This window comes from Spodoptera frugiperda, chromosome 1, assembly GCF_023101765.2.
Source record: "Spodoptera frugiperda isolate SF20-4 chromosome 1, AGI-APGP_CSIRO_Sfru_2.0, whole genome shotgun sequence".
Taxonomy (NCBI): Eukaryota; Metazoa; Arthropoda; class Insecta; order Lepidoptera; family Noctuidae; genus Spodoptera; species Spodoptera frugiperda.
The window spans coordinates 13,554,016-13,573,603 of record NC_064212.1 but is presented as its reverse complement, the minus strand read 5'-3'; the positions used below and the strand labels follow the sequence as shown (position 1 = coordinate 13,573,603).

General features: G+C 35.7%; 2 protein-coding genes across 2 annotated transcripts; one reads left to right on the top strand and one right to left on the bottom strand.

Annotated features, from left to right (window-relative positions):
• Nucleotides 1–535: 535 nt before the first annotated feature.
• On the bottom strand, nt 536–3,351 carry LOC118273419 (uncharacterized). The gene is made up of 6 exons (XM_035590383.2): nt 3,154–3,351; nt 2,966–3,080; nt 2,796–2,881; nt 2,341–2,488; nt 2,078–2,202; nt 536–1,372 (listed from the first exon to the last, which is right to left on the bottom strand). Exons 1-6 carry the CDS (start codon nt 3,163–3,165, stop codon nt 1,241–1,243), a joined length of 618 nt encoding a protein of 205 aa, XP_035446276.2. The 5' UTR covers nt 3,166–3,351; the 3' UTR covers nt 536–1,240.
• A 457-nt stretch (nt 3,352–3,808) lies between these two features.
• LOC118273418 (phospholipase A2 group XV) lies at nt 3,809–15,751 on the top strand. The gene is made up of 6 exons (XM_035590382.2): nt 3,809–4,249; nt 5,401–5,775; nt 8,500–8,727; nt 12,809–12,980; nt 14,237–14,359; nt 14,704–15,751. Exons 1-6 carry the CDS (start codon nt 4,162–4,164, stop codon nt 14,930–14,932), a joined length of 1,215 nt encoding a protein of 404 aa, XP_035446275.1. The 5' UTR covers nt 3,809–4,161; the 3' UTR covers nt 14,933–15,751.
• Nucleotides 15,752–19,588: the final 3,837 nt, after the last annotated feature.

Here is a 19,588-nt window from a genome sequence, read left to right as displayed (position 1 = left end):
AGGCATACAGCAGAAAAGCTGTTCGCGGATGTAAGGCAATATGATCTTTTTATACACTGTAATAGGATCCTAATTTCTGTGTTAGCATCACTTTTTGCTTTCTATCCTTATTTGTTCGTGTAGTGTCTTAGCCAGATTATCTAGTATTGTCCAATTTGAAGAGGCTTTATGGACGAACTTCATTGCTTCACGAATAAGTTGTAGGTCTTTTTTTTAATGTGTGCGTTGTTATATCATTTACTTTTTGTTTTTTATCTATACTGAGTATCGAATTAGAAATACCGTGTAATGGTGTGTACCTACAAACTGTATTCTATTATAGATTGGTTTTTTGTTTTGAAACTTGTTTTCTTTTTGTTTAAGTTCAGTATCGTCTGTGAAGCCTATGTTTTCCTATAGTCTTATAGGTAATGTTGGTCTTTCTTTCTCAATACAATTCTCATTATAATTGTCCTAGTTGTATATTTCGTCTATAACAGATTATATTTAAGTCATTTCTTCGATAACAGTAATTATTCTCTCAATTTCTTTTTAATAGTATTGTCTTATAAAACATATTGTAGTCTGTCGGTTGAATGTGCTTTACGTAACTATTTCAAGACATAGCTTAAATATGATGACTAGAACCTATCTTTATTAACGCGTTGGTATAAATATAACATCATGGATATAGGTACCCACGCCCGCTTCTCACGCATAAGGTATGTAAGTACCAATGTGACTTTTTCCAAATTATATGTACTTCTTAAGATTATTTAGACACCACTGAAAAGCGTTGAACCATTGGAAGGACACCTGGGCTGTTGTAAGTTTGAAATGGCCAACCCACATTGAGCAAGCGTCCTGTTTAATGCTCAAACCTTATGCGTGCGAGAGGCCTTTAGTCAGTAGTGGCCACGAATAGATTGTATGTAGGTGCCCATATCTTTGACTAGGCTCTGGTGGTAGTTATGCCTCATTATATGTTATTTCTAGCTGTTATAATATTTTTTTTACTAGATCTGTCTTCAATTACCATGTTATGGTGCGTCCACATTTCAGCTTAAGTTATTGGACAGTACCTATAATTTGATATTTGTAACTAAAGCCACACATTCTCGAATTGTGGCCAGATAGATAACACAGTCCCATTTGGAAATATCATGTGTGATTTACACGAATCTAAGCTAAGCTGAAACAAACACATTGAAGCGACAGACTAAACATGTTTGAATACATTTTGAATTAGGAACGCCGTTGTTTATAGCGCTGTTCGTTGGTCATAGACAATGACGGCGTCCGCGTCAAAGAACTGGCTGTGTGACTTACTGAGGGCGATGATGGCGGCGTGTTCGTTGCGCATGCGATTCTTGTATTTCTTGCTTAGATTTACCTGGGAAATAGAAGGTTATTTTACTGATAGAAGGCTTTTGGGATCATCCAATGACTTCTCCCGCCTTGGGTGAGACGAAAGGGAGTGTCAGACTCTTACTGACTAAAACCACCCTGTTCCTACTCCTGCATTTCGAGCCGGAGCCCTAGTAAGCTCGCTAGGTAGTCGGCAGCTCCGAATACCGATAAAGGCTAGGTCCATAAAAACTGGTTCACGGTTTCGACGACAGTCATCTACTGACATGACACAACCACATTTTCGAAGTACCTTACATATATGTTGTTTCAAATAATAAAATCCTAAATCTTCTAATGAAGAATCCTCTCACGCCACGAATCGGAACTTTGCCCATCCGCATTTGTGGCGTGATGTTAGATACCCTATGACCTCGTTAAAATCATATGTTCTGTGTTAGGCAGGTTAATACGATAATTAGAGATTGCTTAATTAGGGCGTTCAAATGAAAAATTATCAATAAGATGTTCGACCTAATTCTGAGTTGAATTTAATTATTTACTACAAGACTAAGGGTCGGTTCATATCTGACGTATCTACCTAATATACGTCGGGCGTATCATCGGTCGCACTAAAATTGTTGAGTTGAGTTGTCAAGTGTTTTTCTATACATTTGTCTGTTCTGGCGTTACGCGACGCATGTTCCGTCAGATATGAACCGACCCTAATATATAATATGTTTAAACTTACTTTAGCGTACAGTTGTTGTAGGTCATCTTCGGTGGACAGTGGTCGAGGTTTGGGCCTGAGAAACGCAGGGAGCGATCTTGTCTTTAATGCATCAATGTTCGCCGCACTGTCTATTTCGTCTAGCACTAAAAGAATTTGAAATATTATTAAATAATTAATTCAAAATATTTGGGAATTATACATAATTATTGTTACTAGAAATAAGGTTGGTCCCAAGATATTACCCTGTGGAACCCCTATTATAATTTACAACTTTAACTTACTACTGCTTGAAGCATATTGCATGCATTGCTCCCTGGTGTCTGGAACTCGGTTGACATAGCACTGTGGTGGATGGCGCCCTTCCCGCGACCCTCTACACTCCGCATCTCCTGCATAGCTGACTGGTCTTGTGTGACGCTGGACTTGAACCTGCATTTTTTTATTAGTAGCATTTTTATAAGTCGTATTATAATTATTTATGTTCATTATGTCTCACGGTTTACTCATGTAACTGACGAGTACTATTACCTAGTATCAAGTTATGAGCAAAACGCTTAACAGAGTTTTAAGTGTTTGTTGCACTGCCTGCACCAATCATATTATTAAAGTGCAACATGCAATCGTTGGATTTTATAGACAGCACTAGGCTGTAGCCTACAGGTCATTGGGAAAACAGTTACAGATTTTTGTAACTATTTTCTAAATTTTTTTTCTACTTGTCAATATCAAAACTCACCTCAGCATGTTTCATCCTATAATTTTCCTGACTAGTATATGCATGATTTTCTTTGATAGCATAGTTTTCCTTAAGATATTGTTCATCTGAAAAATAAGTATCAAACTCAGTACCTATTTTATTTACATTTTAGAAAGAAATTCTTAACAAAAGAATGTGCTCTTACTTACCAAACGATTTCTGATGACGCGGCATTAGGCGGCAGTAACAAATTATAACTAACAAAATAACAACTCCGCAAATACCTCCAATAAGCCAAGATAACCAAACAATTATAACACGACCCTGCAAATAATTATTTTAGTTTTAATTCTTATTCCAAAATTAATTTATTGATTGCAATGTTCACACAACATACCTGCAGAAACATTTCACTTACTAACACAAAAGCGAAATACGCTTGTTTTTGTTCCCTTACTGTAATGTTTTCCTAACATTTTTAACAATTATCTAATACAAATCTTACTAAATATAACAAAATTAAGCTAAATTGCTATGATAAAACTATGCTGTGGAAATGTCCATTTTTGAAGTGTTCGCGCCTGCGCGCTTTCTCATCTTCCTCCTGAATGTTTTGACCAGAAATATCGAATGTTAATCCAAGTATTTACATAATGCTGAACCAAATTCATTCGAACTATAAATTAAATTTAAACCATCTAAGATGAAATACACTTTGGTTTAGTAAATAAATACTGTTTTTATAAAATACATAGTTAGTTTTTTGATGTTAAAAAATGAAACGTAAAGCTATTTTAGAACGAACAAAATAATGTCATACGTTTGACATTTACGTTCCGTTAATACGGAAAATATTTAGAAATAATTATTCGTATTTATTGTTTATTTATGATACATTGAAAGGATGATTATTTTCATTTATTGTATAAAATAATAAATTTTATTTATAAAAAGTATTAAATATCCAAATGTAACTCTGTCACACGGTAATTATATTATCTGACATTACGCATTGTCAATATTGTAACCTTGATCGTAATGAAACGTATTAAATTTTGATGTCCCATGTCGCCTGATTATCGTGTGATCATTGTCGTTCGACGCGGTCGTGTTTTGATTTCTCTGCCGAGATCAAAACAATGTTGTTGACATAAGCCTTGACTGTTTACGCGGTTTTTCAACTGTTGTTATCAGTCGTCCATTTACCCCCGCCAATTTCAAGTTATCATCGTGCGATCCCGCTAGTCCGCTACGTCATTGCACACCTCTTGAACTGGAATAGCTGCGGCAATAGTTGTAAACAGAAACGGTACCTAGTCGGACGTATCGCTATTTACGTCTAGCGATTTGTGAAAAATAACAGTTAACGCGACGCATTTTAATAATATATATAGTGTCTAAGGAAATGACGAGTATTAAATTAAGTTTTCTTATACTGTTTACTTGCGGACTGCTTGCACGGAATTCTCTAGGTCTATCGCCTGTAATCCTCAGTAAGTATCGTTATTACATTTACCTATAATTCTAGAATATTCATCTATCTCTATTTATGAACAGCAATTTTTCTACATAGTGTTGATAAATGCGTTTAATTGATCTTCAACTATGTTTATTAAGACTTAATCAGTAAATTAATTAAATTATATAGATTAGTAGCACACAAGCTACTAATTTAAATATTTAGAATGTTAATAAATCACCATTTCATTTCCTACTGTATCTGTGTTTTGTGAACAGTGAAACAGTTTTAACTAATTTAATAAAAAAAGAAATGCAATTTTTAAAACAGTTATTGATGCAAACATGCAATTAATTAATTGCTATCATCATAAACACATTGCTGATAGGAGAAATTGATTGTAAAATGTCATTTATGTTGGTATGTTTTTTATTTAAAAATACCCCAAGATAGTTTCACATTATCTGTTTTGAAAGTATGGTATTTGTATGCTGTATAAATACTTATTGTACTTTAAAGTACCACAGACTATAATATGGACTTAAACAAGTGTGTTATCTGAGGGTATTAAAAAAAGAAGACACATCCTCTAAGTAATAGTTACTATAGGTTTGTTTCCTGAGCACAAATGTTTATACATAAGGATATTTATGTTTATACACAAAAACAATACAAAGGAAAATCTCACCTGTGGGATGAAAATTATCACAATCTTAATGAGAGTGTTATTAAGCAAAATTATAATTATTAGGAAAATTGTTATATAATTATTTGCAACCGCAGTCCAAGTTTCTTTTTAATTGCTTTACCAATTATAAAATTTTATATGATGCTTTCAAGTGTAAATAATAGTCTGTGTGATAATTAAAACTTTAATTATTCTTGTAATTATTATTTAATGTTAAATATTATTTGTAATAATATGTTGTGGCGGCTCGGAGGTTTATGACACCTGCATCTCATGCATGAGAGTGCAGGTTCAAAACCTACTACAAGTTATTAGTACTTTCACCACTGGTAAACGGTGAATGAAAACATTGTGAGAAACATGGGCTTATAATTCCTAATTATAATTAAGCAAGCATGTTGATTAATACCCAAACCTTTACGATATGAGAAGAGACCTTTGGTCAACAGTGGCCACTTATAGGCTGTTGGTAATAATGATAATATTTTATTCAACAGTCCCTGGGGATGGAGGAAGTCAACTCGAGGCAAAATTGAATAAAACAAATGTGGTGCACTACATCTGTGCGAAGACTTCACCGGATTACTTCAACATATGGCTCAACTTGGAGCTGCTAGTGCCATTTGTCATCGACTGCTGGGTGGACAACTTAAAGCTAGAGTATGACAATGTTACGAGAACCACAAAAGGCCCCCGTGGTGTCGACATCCGGATACCAGGGTGGGGGAACCCGGAGCCTGTGGAATGGTTGGACCCATCACATCAGAGTACCGGAGCATACTTCAACACTATCGCAGATTCCCTAGTCAAGCTAGGATATGAAAGAAATGTATCCATTCTCGGAGCTCCATATGATTTCAGGAAAGCTCCAAGTAAGTAGTTTTGTTATTTATTTGTTACATTGTTTGAGTTTTTGTCATTCTTTAATATTTAGTGTTCAGGTTATAAAAATGATCATGCATAATGCAATGAAATTCCATTCCAAAGGGTATTGGAATCTCATTTAATTTTGCCTTTGATTAGTAAATTCCATTATAAATACCAGACAGTAAAATTATTGTGTATGCAAATTTTTTAACTGCACATTTTTCATTCTTATTGTTATTTCTTTGTCAACATAGCAAAACTATCAGCTCAAAGAAAAACATTTATTTTTATGTCTGATTGAGGGTAATAGAGGAGTGACACATGTATCAGAAAGAGGTAACTTGTCATTGTTATTGATAGACAGTATATTGAATACTTATTCAATAACTATCGGAGGGATAATAGATCTGACTTTTCTAATAATATGTATTAAGTATTATGCCAACAATATCTACCTACATATCAATACAATACCTTGTCTAAAGATACATAAGAAGTCAAAACTAGATATAACTAAATTAGACTAGTAAAAGTAAAACAATACCATTGTTTATATTTTACATGAATCAGCATAAAACTCGTAACGTTATGTAGAAAATCCTAGCAATAATATTTGCATAATTAAATGATTAATCAGGTGTAACTACTTAGATTACCTAAAACCCAGTGGCCTACTTGCGTTGGTGACCTCGATGACACAGCTGCTTTCAACAAGGCATTCTAGAGTTCGGTTGCGGGATCATTTGTCATTTGAACTTTATAAGTATATCAGATACCTATTGCATGTTGCCTATTGCTGTTAGATAATCGTCATTCAACACGCGAGCTTGTCGCGAGTTTGAAGGATATCAATATTTTGTTTATAATAAGTCCTTCATTCATATTTATTGTGAAGACCTGTTTATTTATTGTTACTGGGCAACCAGCTGCGTGATCTATAAATTATTGTTAAGTACGGATCTGGAAGTGATGCGTAAAATAGTTATGTTTGTAAACGCACATGAGACCTATCACACTAAGGGAGATCCTGTGCGAGGCGACGTTTTAACAAGAATATATTGCGGATGGGTACTAATTTTCCACCGCCCCCTCCTAAGGGAGTTACTCAATACGCAAAATTTTCCAATACTGACAAAAACACATTGTATTGTCCAGCAACCATCACCATTTTAACAGACGACACTCTTGCCTGTTACCAAACATCTGGCAGAATTCCAGACTGGTACGAGTTTCTGTTGTAAAAATAATGTTTTATTTCAAATCTAATAACAATCTATTTAACTATAGGTTAGTTCTTATTCATCACTTGTTTACATTTCACCTATGTGTAGACCGTATACCATTATAAATCTTATCGTTTTAATGAATAGTACTTAAGTAAGTTAGTATAGTTATCTACCTATCTAAGTCAGTCAGTATTGGATCATCACATTTATCATTCGTTTGAAGTGGTTTGAATGTCATCGAGATTTGACTAGATATAAATTATTACTAACTAGCAGACCTGGTGAACTTCATAACACCTCAAACATTTTTCATTTTAAACCTCCCCTGGACTTCCACAAATAAATTCAAGATCAAAATTAACCAAATCGGTCTAGCCGTTCTCATGTTTTAGCGAGACTAACGAACGGCAATTGATTTTTATATAATATAGAGATGTACCTAGAAGACATTCTTCTATTCTTAATGATATTTTCAACATTGACATTACGTAGTTTGGTTGGGTACGAGGTTGGTTTATGAGGCTTCTGTGTTAAAAGATTTGCAGTAAGGTAAAGAACATTGAAATACATTTTAATGCACAATGCACGTGCTCATCTTATTGTAAAGCTAGATAAGTCCAACGTTTCTTAACTGACTAGATACACGAACTAATCTACACACACTGCAGAAAGCAGAAAGAAAAATAGACGTTGTACGTGTGCCCTTGTTTAAAAGTTTCTTCTGTGTATTTATAAAATAATAGCGTAGGTAACTAGTGTTATAAAGAATATCTTATTCTTTTTTAACACATTAAACTCCATGGAGGATAAAAAGAGACCGGCGCTAGCGGAGGATTGTCTTTCAACAGATTTTTGTTGGCAGTCAAAGTCTTAACTATCAATGCGCTAAAATAATACTTGTAACCTTTCTTGGCTTGAACCAGCACCAGACAGTTCTTGCGATTATTCTGTTACATACACCTTCTAGATCAGTGGTTCCTAACCTATTCAATGCCACTACCGCTGTGAACAACTATGGGAACTGAGTTTACCCCTAGCTAATTCAAAATAATTGAACTTCAACCCCAAAACTCGAAAAAAATATCTTTATTAGGTAAGAAATTGCACGTTTAGGTAACTTATATACTAGCTACTTCGGCGCGGTTTCACCCGCTCTGCTTAGCTCCTATTGGCCATAGCGTGATGTTTTATAGCCTATAGCCTTCCTCGATAAATGCACTATCCAACACAAAAAGAATTATTCAAATCGGACCAGTAGTTCCGGAGATTAGCGCGTTCAAACAAACAAACAAACTCTTCAGCTTTATAATATTAGTATAGATTATTATGTAAATACATCTCGAACTTTACTAGTGTGAAGGTTGATACTGCTTTGCATTCGCCGTGCTACCGTACAATTATTTTGTTAATTATTTTACTATTTTTTGGGCCAACTCTGTTACCCCCCTATGATTGCCGTTTATAAGTATCGTAGTATAAAACTAATCACCATATCCTCCACAGATGAGAACGGCAAATTCTTCACGGATCTGAAGACCATGGTGGAAAACACGTACATGGCGAATAACAAGTCTTCAGTGACGCTCCTCGTGCACAGCATGGGAGGGCTGATGGCCATGCACTTCCTGCGGCTGCAGCCTCAGGCGTGGAAGGACCAGTACATCCGACGCCTCATCTCCTTGTCCACACCCTGGGGCGGGTCCATGAAGGCTGTGAAGGTATTTGCTATAGGTATGATGCTTTTTTTATACTTCTATTCTGTAAATAAGATATTTTTTGGTGAGGGTAGCAAATGAACAGCCAGATCACCTGATGGTAAGCAATTGGCGCCGACCATGGACATCTGGCGTTAAGAGTTTGGGGATTAAGGGATTAGGGGAACGGGGGGAGAATGAGAGAGAATAAGATATCAATAGTATACATAATTATTACCAAGTTTCGTGCAGATTTTATTTTATTATAAATAAATCTTTGTTATCTCATCCAATATGATACCAAGGCCCGCTTGACATGATCGTCCGATCGCCATCTAACTATCTAAGTAGGTTGGATCTAGAAGATTCTAAAATATGTAACATGTTTCTTTTATTCAAGGCTTCAGTATAATGTAATACAATAATATCAAAGATAAACATCCGACCTGACCTCCTTTCTGTGACGTCATAGTATAAAGACGCGGAAATTATGCAAAAGCTTGTTTTAATCTATTCATAATATGTCGCGCAGTAACGATATATGTAGTGTGTTATCGTTTGTTTGTAAATATTAACAGCTGTTTCATTATTTGCCAAAATTTCTGTGAGGTCTCGTTGCGGATCAGCGGCAAGGACACAATTAATGTGATATTGTTTCATTACGTGTTAGTGACGTACATATTTAATATTATTTATTATAAAAGATTTGTTTTTTCGGGAATGTTCAATAGTAAATAGTAACTCGTATCCATCATGGGGTATTCTAATGAATGTGCATATCAGCTCTAATTTTTTAAATATTAAGAGGCGTGAGCGTGATGTTATGCAATGTTCTAAACAACTTATTCATTATTACGTGATCTAGTCATGACAAACATGAAACTATGTAAGTAGTTAGTAGTTTTTTTGTATAAGCTGGTAAACGAGCAGATGGATCACCTGATGGTATACAATCGCTGCCTCTCATGGACACTTGAAACACCAGAGGCGTAACAAGTGCGTTACCGTAGGGGAATCGGGGATTGGGAAGATTGTGAAGGGGGATAATTGGGCCTCCGGACATTTTAGTCACACACGAAACACAACGCAAAAGTTGTTTCATGTCGGTTTTCTGTGAGGTCGTGGCATCACCCCGGTTGAGCCGTCCCATTCGTGACGAAGCATGGCTCTCCCACACTTAAAATATGTAGGTAGTCATGAACTGTATTAAGTACATTATGCAAAAATACACATTACACATAATTCAACTGCTTTTCACGATTGAATATTTGATGTAAGAAACTATAAAAAATAACATAAAGTACAAAAGTTAGCCTATGAGTCAAAATTACCTAATTGTGATTACTAACAAATACTTTTGTCCAATTCATAATGATATTTCGTGCCATTGTTTACAATTAAATGAAAGATTGATTCATCAAAATTTGCTGACAAGTAAAATTATTAAAACAATGCCACAATAACTATTGCAACACGCCTTTTGTAGTAAAACAATAAGAACTTGAATTAGATATACCTAAAAAGACATTATTATACAATTAAGAATACTATTTGTTATTTAATTATGTAGTTTACACTAGGTTATTGACTGCCTCGTTTAGCTGGTTTGATCCTAACGTGACAGCATCGTTTAGCTGTTTTGATCCTAACATGTACTGCCTCGTTTAGCTGTTTTCATCCTAACGTGTCTGCATTGTTTAGCTGTTTTGATCCTAATATATCTGCGTCGTTTAGCTGTTTTGATCCTAACGTGACTGCCTCGTTTAGCTGTTTTGATCCTAACTTGACTGCCTTTAAAAGTGTTTCCACTTGTCACTGAGGCATACCTATTTCCGGTCATGGCATCTGATAGTTATATTCCGCGATCTCCAACCCGTCTGCCAATCATCATTATCATCATCAGCCGGAAGACGTCCACTGCTGAACAAAGGCCTCCCCTTAGTCCTCCACGCGTCAAGATTATACGCAAACTCTCTACTATGTACAAGAGTTATTGTATTGTAACTATTGTAGTTATGACTCCTGTACATAAGAAGATTGGAAGCCCAGCAATATATGAATCATATTCTTGTAGAAGTTTCTATCTACGATTATGATACGGAACGGAAATTCTAGACTATTAAATAAAGAAATTCCAGTACTTAACCTGAAAATAGATAATACATGGTTAGTTTTCCTGTAACCAGTTATTTTATGTTTGTTTGTGAAATAAATTACACGCGTCTTAAATATGTACCTATTACAACTTACAGTCAAACAAATTCTTGGGTACCTACATAACTAAGAAAGCAGGCTGATTAGTCTATAATTAATTAAATTACTAATATTGTTGCTATATACCGTATATAGATAACACATTAATTAAAATTGTTGTGGCTAAATGTATGTAATCAAGCGGAGAAGCCACAACTATGGACATTAATATACAAAGTATTTTGCGTTGATAATTTACGCCGTATTCTTAGGGTGCTTTTGAACCAGAGATGTGCTATGCTACGTTGCTGTGGATACGTTTGGCTTCCACCAATCATATTTATTGGTACACATAGCTCAGCACTGGTAGAAACGCACTCAGCTAAGCTATGTTTTTATAAGCAGTGATGCGTGCTATACATGGCTTCCTACTGCTACTTAGCGGCGGTGCATCTTTATATCACAGCTACATAGCTTAGTATCAGAGGAAACGGTCTCATCCCATGGTTTCACAGCTTAGCTATTACATCTTCGTAGCATAGCTACATAGCATATCTCTGGTGGAAAAGAACCCTTAACATGGGATGTCGGGTTATTTTATATTCTATAATTTCCAAGCTGAATTTGTAAGTCTCTCTGACACTTCACCATATCGATCCCGAAGCCAACATGCGGGGATGTAGTAAACACAACGCCTAATACGGTGTAATACAATGAAATGAGTTGTAACGTACTCACTGTTTACTAAATATGAGTCAACGGATGTCCCGATCAGTAACTCCGGTTGTAAATACTAACAAACCGCACAACAAGCTATACCTTTCCGTTATAACATGACCTCTCACTGTATATAAATCGTACGTAACAGGAGATCAACGTATATTGGTCAGTATTATGGACTGTGATTGGCCATAGTACTTCATGATCTCGGTGAAATTGACTCATACAAGTCTGTATCATATTATTGTTATGTGAACTAAAGACCACCCATTGTTTTTACTTACCCCTAGGTCAGGAAAAAGAATTGGTTAGTAATAGGTTAAAGTAGTATTACGTTTATCGACTTAAAGCATGCATGAAATGACTGTTGATGAAGCGAAAGAGATATGTTAGAGTCGTAGCAATTGGCGGTATATTGTCTCTGCCTACCCCCATGGGAGATAGGCGTGAAGTTATGTATGTATGTTTATTGAATCAAAGTCTCCTATTTGATTTAATTATGGGAATAGCTTTGGTCCTATTATAAAACAGGTTGAGGTGCCTACTCATAAGGGCTATTGCGAAAAAGAATAAGTGTAGGTACTCACCTACGTGTATTGTTTGTATAATATTCTTATGATGAAAATTCTAGTAAAAGATTACTCATTGTGGTCGATGTCCCCTTATTACCACACCTGAATGTATAATAGAAGACCTTTTGGTTGCAAAATCCGTTGCATTAATATCTTTTCACAAATATTAGAGATACATATATACATTTCGGAGAGTGTGCGGGGGAATTGCACCAATTAATTCCCCCGAGTCCTTTCTATCGTCGAATCAAAAGACAATCGGCGAAGCGTCACCGCTTCATGGTAGATATCTCACCCACATACACGAAGCGCTTCGCTTCAAGCTTCCTTGTGTGAACTGCCAGGGAGTGGAACTCCTTGCCGGAGTCTGTGTTTCCTAATAGATACAACCTGGGTGTCTTCAAAGACCGAGTGAATAGGTTGCTTATGGGCAGACGTGCTCCATCGTAGGCCACATCATCACTTACCATCAGACGAGATAGTGGCTAAACGTCGGACCATTAAACATAAACATAAAAAAAATTGAGATTCTGTCAATTGCTGCCCCAAATTGCACCCAAATCTTCAGCAGTTAAGATATAGACAGAATTCTGCCATTCCAATAGATTTTTATGTCATGTGCTTATCCCACAGGTGATGATCTAGGCAGTCTGATGCTCCGGGAGAGCATAATGCGGGCGCAGCAGATCACGTGCCCCTCCCTGGCGTGGCTGCTGCCCTCGCCGCTGTTCTGGAAGCCCACGGAGGTGCTCGTGCAGACCGACAAGTACAACTACACCGTCAACGACTTCCAGAGGCTGTTCACGTGAGTACTATCCTTAAATCAGACTATCCGCCATACTCAAAGACATTTAACCACTTGTATGTCGGTATATAAGACACAATAGAAAACACATTGTCTCGCGTAGATCTGCGTTCCGACAGACAACGGGTTAATGATTACTTAAACTATATCATTAGAATCTAAAACGGGATATTTACCATGTTTATTATTCTTTGTGAGTTTCCTATATTTCGGCACTGTTGCTGATCACGGATGAACGGATACTTAAACTATTCATTAGTAACTATTTTGTTTCGAAAACAATTACTAAGGCTGTCTTTAACCCAGTGGTTAAGTAACGATTAAATGACTCTGAGTACGGCGGTAAAATTGCAGTACTGGAAAGTTGGCCACTATATTGAGATTGAAAGAGGGGAGAAATTATTAGGTGTGTTTATTTTTTATTCACCATTATGATACGGCAGTGTTATTAAATTTTCTACAGCATATTTATCAAGTATAGCAAATATAAACTTGACTGAGTTTAGTAATGTAAAGTTCTAGTAGTAACTAGGTATCTACCCGACCTATGTATATGATATACATATATGTATTGTACCTACAATACATAGGTCGGATTACATACCAAGTGACGTAAACAAAGGAGTTTCCAGTCTACTACATACGTACACAGATGATGTATGTATGACGATAACTGCTTGAGATTATCTTAAACGATAACTGATAATATCAGACTACCAAAAAACAGAACACAATCCATTATGAATGGGGTTTTCTTAAATTCTTAAATAATTACGTGTTACTTATCTATCTGCTTACTGACGACGTAACTTTGTCACGTAGTTTTATTTACATGTGGAATAATGTCTAAGTTAAAATAAAATCTGCACATATATTATGTATCTATTATAATGTGGTATTATAAACCAATGGTCGATAAATAATGTGATAAAACATATCGGTCAAAGAGATAAATTAACATACGTATCTGTCATTTCTCTCGATCACTACCAATTTGTATTTTTTTACAGATTATTTAATATTGCATTTTAGCATTTTTTGAGAATTAGCTGTATGATACTTAGTAAATAGTTGAAAACGATTAATTTGCCTTTTTATGGAATAGGGGCAAACGAGTATGGACACCCGCAACACATGACATGACTCGTATCTAGTGTCACAAACGTATTTGATGGCTAAACAATCCAATGCAAGAACTAATTATTAATATATTTTTGTGGTCGTCTAAGCTAATAAGTCTGTAATGTATATTCCAGTGACATGGAGCTCCCGGACGCGTGGGAGATGCGCAAGGACACGGAGAAGTACACGAAGGACTTCAGCGCGCCCGGCGTCGAGGTGCACTGCATTTACGGGTACAACGTCAGTACCGTTGACAGGTAACACCAACAGACTATTATTTATTACTAGCTAATTCCAAACAAAAGTTGGACAAATAAAAGTTGTCTAAATTACTTCTTAGTACATCAGCTACCTGCCAATTAAAGTCCCGTCAAAATCGGTCTAGCCGTTTCAGAGATTAGCGAGAACAAACAGGCAGACAGACAAAAATCGTAAAAACATGCATATCTTATTAGTTTAGACTATACGATTTTAAGCACGGTTATTTCAATTTTACAAGTAGACACTTCAATTTTATTTATTAGTGTAGACTTTGCCTTTGCACCTTGTACCTTTTAATATAAATCACACACATTTTAACTATAACCTCTTCACATTCCAGACTGGTATACAAGCCAGGCACCTGGTTGGACGGGTACCCGACCCTCGCAATGGGCGACGGGGACGGCACAGTGAACCTCCGCTCACTGAACGCCTGCGAACACTGGCGCAAGAGGAGGTTCCGCAATGGAAACACCGTGAAATCCCTCGCCCTACCAGACGCTGAGCATTTGAAGATATTACACGATAAACGAGTACTGGACTATATTCAGTTGGTTATGAAGAACTGAATGGTTTCGTGTGGGTATGGATGTAGACTGCAGTCGCGGATTGTAAAATAAAAATAAGTAGGCAATTTTTTACTTTACGTGGTAGGTAATAGAGCTGATAATCTGATATAGAAATGAGCGCTGTTTTTGTGCCCATTGATTTGCGGCTAGTATAGTGTGAGGCCGTATTTATCCAAACACTATAGCTCCCAAGAATTGACTGTTTAATGGTTTCTCAGTATGAAATTGTTTATTGGACAAATAGGTCCTCACGCTACGTTACAGCCCTCTGATAGGCACAAAAACGTTAGCCCTTAATTTAGTAGACAGGCGTAAGAGCATGAATATTTTCTAAAATAGGGCTAAAAGGCCGGCAACGCACTTGTAACGCCTCTGGTGTTTCGGGTGTCCATGGGCGGCGCTGATTGCTTACCATCAGGAGATTCGTCTGCTCGTTTACCGGCTTATACCATAAAAAAGTAAAATAGTAAAGGCTATTTCTAAAAACGATAGCTTAATTAAAAGGGTGCTTACCTACGTTGCTAAGAATCCGCCTCTGCTGTAGGTCGTACGGTCGAAGATATTCTTCGTGTTTACAAAGTATGGGTGCTTCATTTGTGGAGAATTTGGTTCGACATATCGACTTTTGTTGTAAGAAAGTCGTCGAATTAATTGATGTTCAGTAGGGAATGTAAATTTAAATCATAAAACTCAAAAAAGGAAACCACCTTTAGAAGTTACAAGTGCGAATATAATTTTCTCTAAGTCGGGCGGGTAATATTAACCTGAAGCCTTCTTGCTTCTTCTCAGTCTGAAAAACACTACGCTGAAAACCGCATCCAAATTGGTTTAGCCAAACGCGAGAAAATCGCGCACAAACATACATACAGATCAAACCGAAAACCATTTTTTGAAGTCACTTAAAAAATAATTATTATTTTTCTCATTTGCCGTGTATGAATTGGCTACTTTTTTTAATAGACTGATTTATCTAACATCGATCTGTTTTCTGGACTGTTTTCCGAAAAGTCATAAAAGATATTTACTTAAAATCGTACCTATTGCACATTCTTCCACAAAAAAGAACTAAATTCTCCATGAAACATATTGAAATGTTGTGCGTATGTTAAGTTTACTTAATTTTAAGGAGAAACACTCGATATTAATAATAACAGCTATATTAGAATAAATACTCTAAATAAATAATATAACAGGTTTTGTGTATTAAAAGTTACATGCTTCGGAAATAGTCAACTCTTTAGAAAATTGCGTGTAAAAATAGCTATTTGCCTAATTGTAACTCATCTAAATCTGTAGCCTTAGTACGAGTTTGATTTACGTTGAACGAAAATGAAATGAGAGCGCATTCGGCGCTTTAATTGGCCGGCGAAATTGAACCAACCAATCAATATTGTCTTCGAAGCTCTGATTGACCAGCGTGAATGAACCAACCAATCAGAGAGCCAAACGTGCTTTAGTTCAACGTAAAGAAAATTCGTACTAAAGCTACAGAGCGCTGAACGCGCCCTCGTTTTGTTTTCGTTCAAAGTACATAATGCAAATTCTTACTAAGGATACTGTTCAACAATCTTTATGATATTTTTTTCGAAATTCTCTATACAAATTGTAGAATTTATAATACCAATAGCTGTCTTAACCGCTCCATACACCAAGACGATTACCGAACCATGTAATTTTAATATAATGACCTTCCATCTTCAAATATAATTTATATTGTTACTGAAACCTCTTGCCAGTTACCTGTATCGCTTTAAACAGAGCTAAATATTTATTTTACTTAACTGAATAAATAATAAACCATGTTGTTACTCTCAGAAATATATTTATTAAATCATTCTAGATCTAAGCTCTTATCTTAAGTAGGAAATTGAACCTTATGATGTAGTCGTAAGGTTGAAAAGGGAATATTCCTTTTGTTCTCATGCCTCAGTATGTTAAGCCAAGCTGTGACGGCTGTGATACTCTTTAACATTAAAATTGTATTTATTTCGATACCATGACAAGAATGTTTATCTTTTTTGTATATTTTTTTACCATTATTTTTCGTTTATACGTATAATTAACATGAAATACATTATTATTATTGTTTTTCGGCTTACTTAACTGTTTGACGAGGAACTCGACTAGTTTCAAGCCACGCTAGGGGCTCATATTCACGAGCTGCATTGTGCGACGTTCGCCACGTCGTGTATCGCGCAAGTCGAGGTCCTCGTCAAACAGTTACGTGTTTTAACCGACAAACATAATTAATTTAGCAAGAAAATTTTAATACAAATATGAAATACCTACATTTATTTTTTTATAATAATAATTATCGACTTAGATGCAGCTCATGACTAGTGTAAATTAATTATTATGTTATCGGCTTACTCACGTAACTGTTTGACGAGGAACTCGACTAGTTTCAAGCCATACGAGAGGCACATTCCGCGACACACGACGACAATCGCCGAATACGTGAGTAAGCCGATAATATAATAATTAATTTAGTATGTCTCACGAAAGTTATAATAAAATCATGACTAGTCATCTAAGATCTTTGTCAGCCAGCTTTCATGACAATTTTCAAATGATTTTGTATTTATTTTTGTACACTCGCATTTTTATTTGCATTATGTATCTACTTCATAATGATTCCGAATGTCAATGAAGAAGAAACTCGTCAAGATCTTTTAATAATATTTCGTTTTGTCAGTAAGTGCCTTTTTGTTTTTTTTTTTACAATGTAAAAACGCATATCTTATGTTAACAACCACTAGCAACACCAGACAGATATAATGTAGGATGGAATTATAATATAAAAAGGATAGTATTTAATTACTGAGTACTATTCATAGGAATAAATATATTAAACCTCTTTCATCATTTCATAGATTATATAAATTGTTTTAAAAATAATTGTTAGCTGAAATGGAACGTCAAATGATATATTTAAAAATGGCGGGAAATAATTAATTCGAATATTGGTCGATGAGACGGATTATTATTGTTTTATAATTGTTCTGTAAATATAAATTGTAATTCCTGAAAGTTATGAATTTCATTTAATCGTCTTGCATCTTGAAATAACACTTCAGAAGTGGGATCTTTTCAAATTGTCTGGACCTTACATCGGTGGATTGGGGAAAGGACAAAGAAAGTACAAGACAAAAAGTTCGGAAGATGAAAACAATGGAATTTTTTTTTCGGAAGACCATGAAACACGCACGAAATGTAGCATCTACGGTGAAAATACAATTTCATGTATAATTCGAGATGAGGGCCAATGCAAAGGCATAGTTGTGAAACTCCCGAACAACTGTACCATGGCTACATGTCGTCACTGGAGAACCTGATACCCGTGGGTTCAACTAGTACACGCAGAACTTCATTGTGCCCAATGGAACTTCGACTGTTCAACAATAGCCCAAGATTTACTACGTTTGCGGGCGTCCTGGACACGAAGCAAAGGATTGCAGACAACAACAGCGCTGCGAGAACTGTCGGCGCAGCGGACACATCACGGCTACGTGCTGGTTTGCTCCGAGTTCTTCACACCTAGCGACAAAATGTTACCCAGGTAATGCTAACTTATAACTTATGACATATTTGTGACATTTATAAGAGAATTGTGATCGTAAATAATTGCCAGATCATTAGCAGCGTACGTTGATACAAACTGAATAATATGCTTTAAATTTTGCGAGCAAAAGATTTACAATTAGAGATTCAATCTAGCACTACAGTTATGAAAGGTTTTGGCGGCGCCTGTGTGAATTTATTATGTACAATGTACATGTTATCTGTGTGTTTCAATAGACAATTTCGAGCTAAAAAGTGCAGTAGAATTGACTAGCTGTTTTACATTTGATGCTGATTTAATAATTGGTCAAACAATGATTAATAGTGACAATATAAGCTTAATAACTTCTGCTGCTTCTATTCGTTTTGTGCAAAATAATGCTTTACAAGAAATATTTACTGACATTAATTTGAAATCATCCGACTTTAATAGAAAATACCCAATTTATTTAAAGCACTCCGTAAATATCCCTGTTGTAATATTATGTTGATTGTGATATAGAATTACGAGCAGAGTTCACATTTTTTATTGAACTGTATGGGTGCAAATAGTGACTTAATATACCTAACATATTTCATACCTGCAGCTGTCATCAAATCGCACAATACTAATTTGAAAATTCTTAACTTAGGTAATGTTAATCTGTCGTGGGTGGGGCGTGTATAATAATTAGTAACCATGCCAGAGACGAGTAGTGAGCCTGTGGTCCTTAATATAGACAAGTATCAGACAGTTAGATTACAAATTGATCTCTCAGACACAAACGTGGACCAAATTAGTGACACTGAGAATAAGCAATGACTACAGCTGCTCTAATTCGTTTGCTAAAAATATTAGAGACTAGCTACTTTCGCACGGTTTCACCCGCTCTGCTCGGCTTCTATTGGTCATAGCGTGATGTTTTATAGCCTATAGCCTTCCTCGATAAATGCACTACCCAACACAAAAAGAATTATTCAATTCGAACCAGTAGTTCCGGAGATTAGCGCGTTCAAACAAACAAACAAACAATCAAACAAACAAACTCTTCAGCTTTATAATATTAGTATAGAAGTATAGATTAGTATAGATAGATTTAGGATGCACAGACCTTA

Excerpts from the sequence above, each read along its gene's own strand:
- LOC118273419 (XM_035590383.2), bottom strand. Across the intron at positions 2,882-2,965 it reads GCGTCATCAGAAATCGTTTG|ATGAACAATATCTTAAGGAA; the intron begins GTAAGTAAGAGC and ends CTTATTTTTCAG. Across the intron at positions 2,203-2,340 it reads GCAATATGCTTCAAGCAGTA|TGCTAGACGAAATAGACAGT; the intron begins GTAAGTTAAAGT and ends AAATTCTTTTAG.
- LOC118273418 (XM_035590382.2), top strand. The coding sequence starts at position 4,162 with ATGACGAGTATTAAATTAAGTTTTCTTATACTGTTTACTTGCGGACTG. Across the intron at positions 4,250-5,400 it reads TCTATCGCCTGTAATCCTCA|TCCCTGGGGATGGAGGAAGT; the intron begins GTAAGTATCGTT and ends TTTATTCAACAG. Across the intron at positions 5,776-8,499 it reads TGATTTCAGGAAAGCTCCAA|ATGAGAACGGCAAATTCTTC; the intron begins GTAAGTAGTTTT and ends TATCCTCCACAG.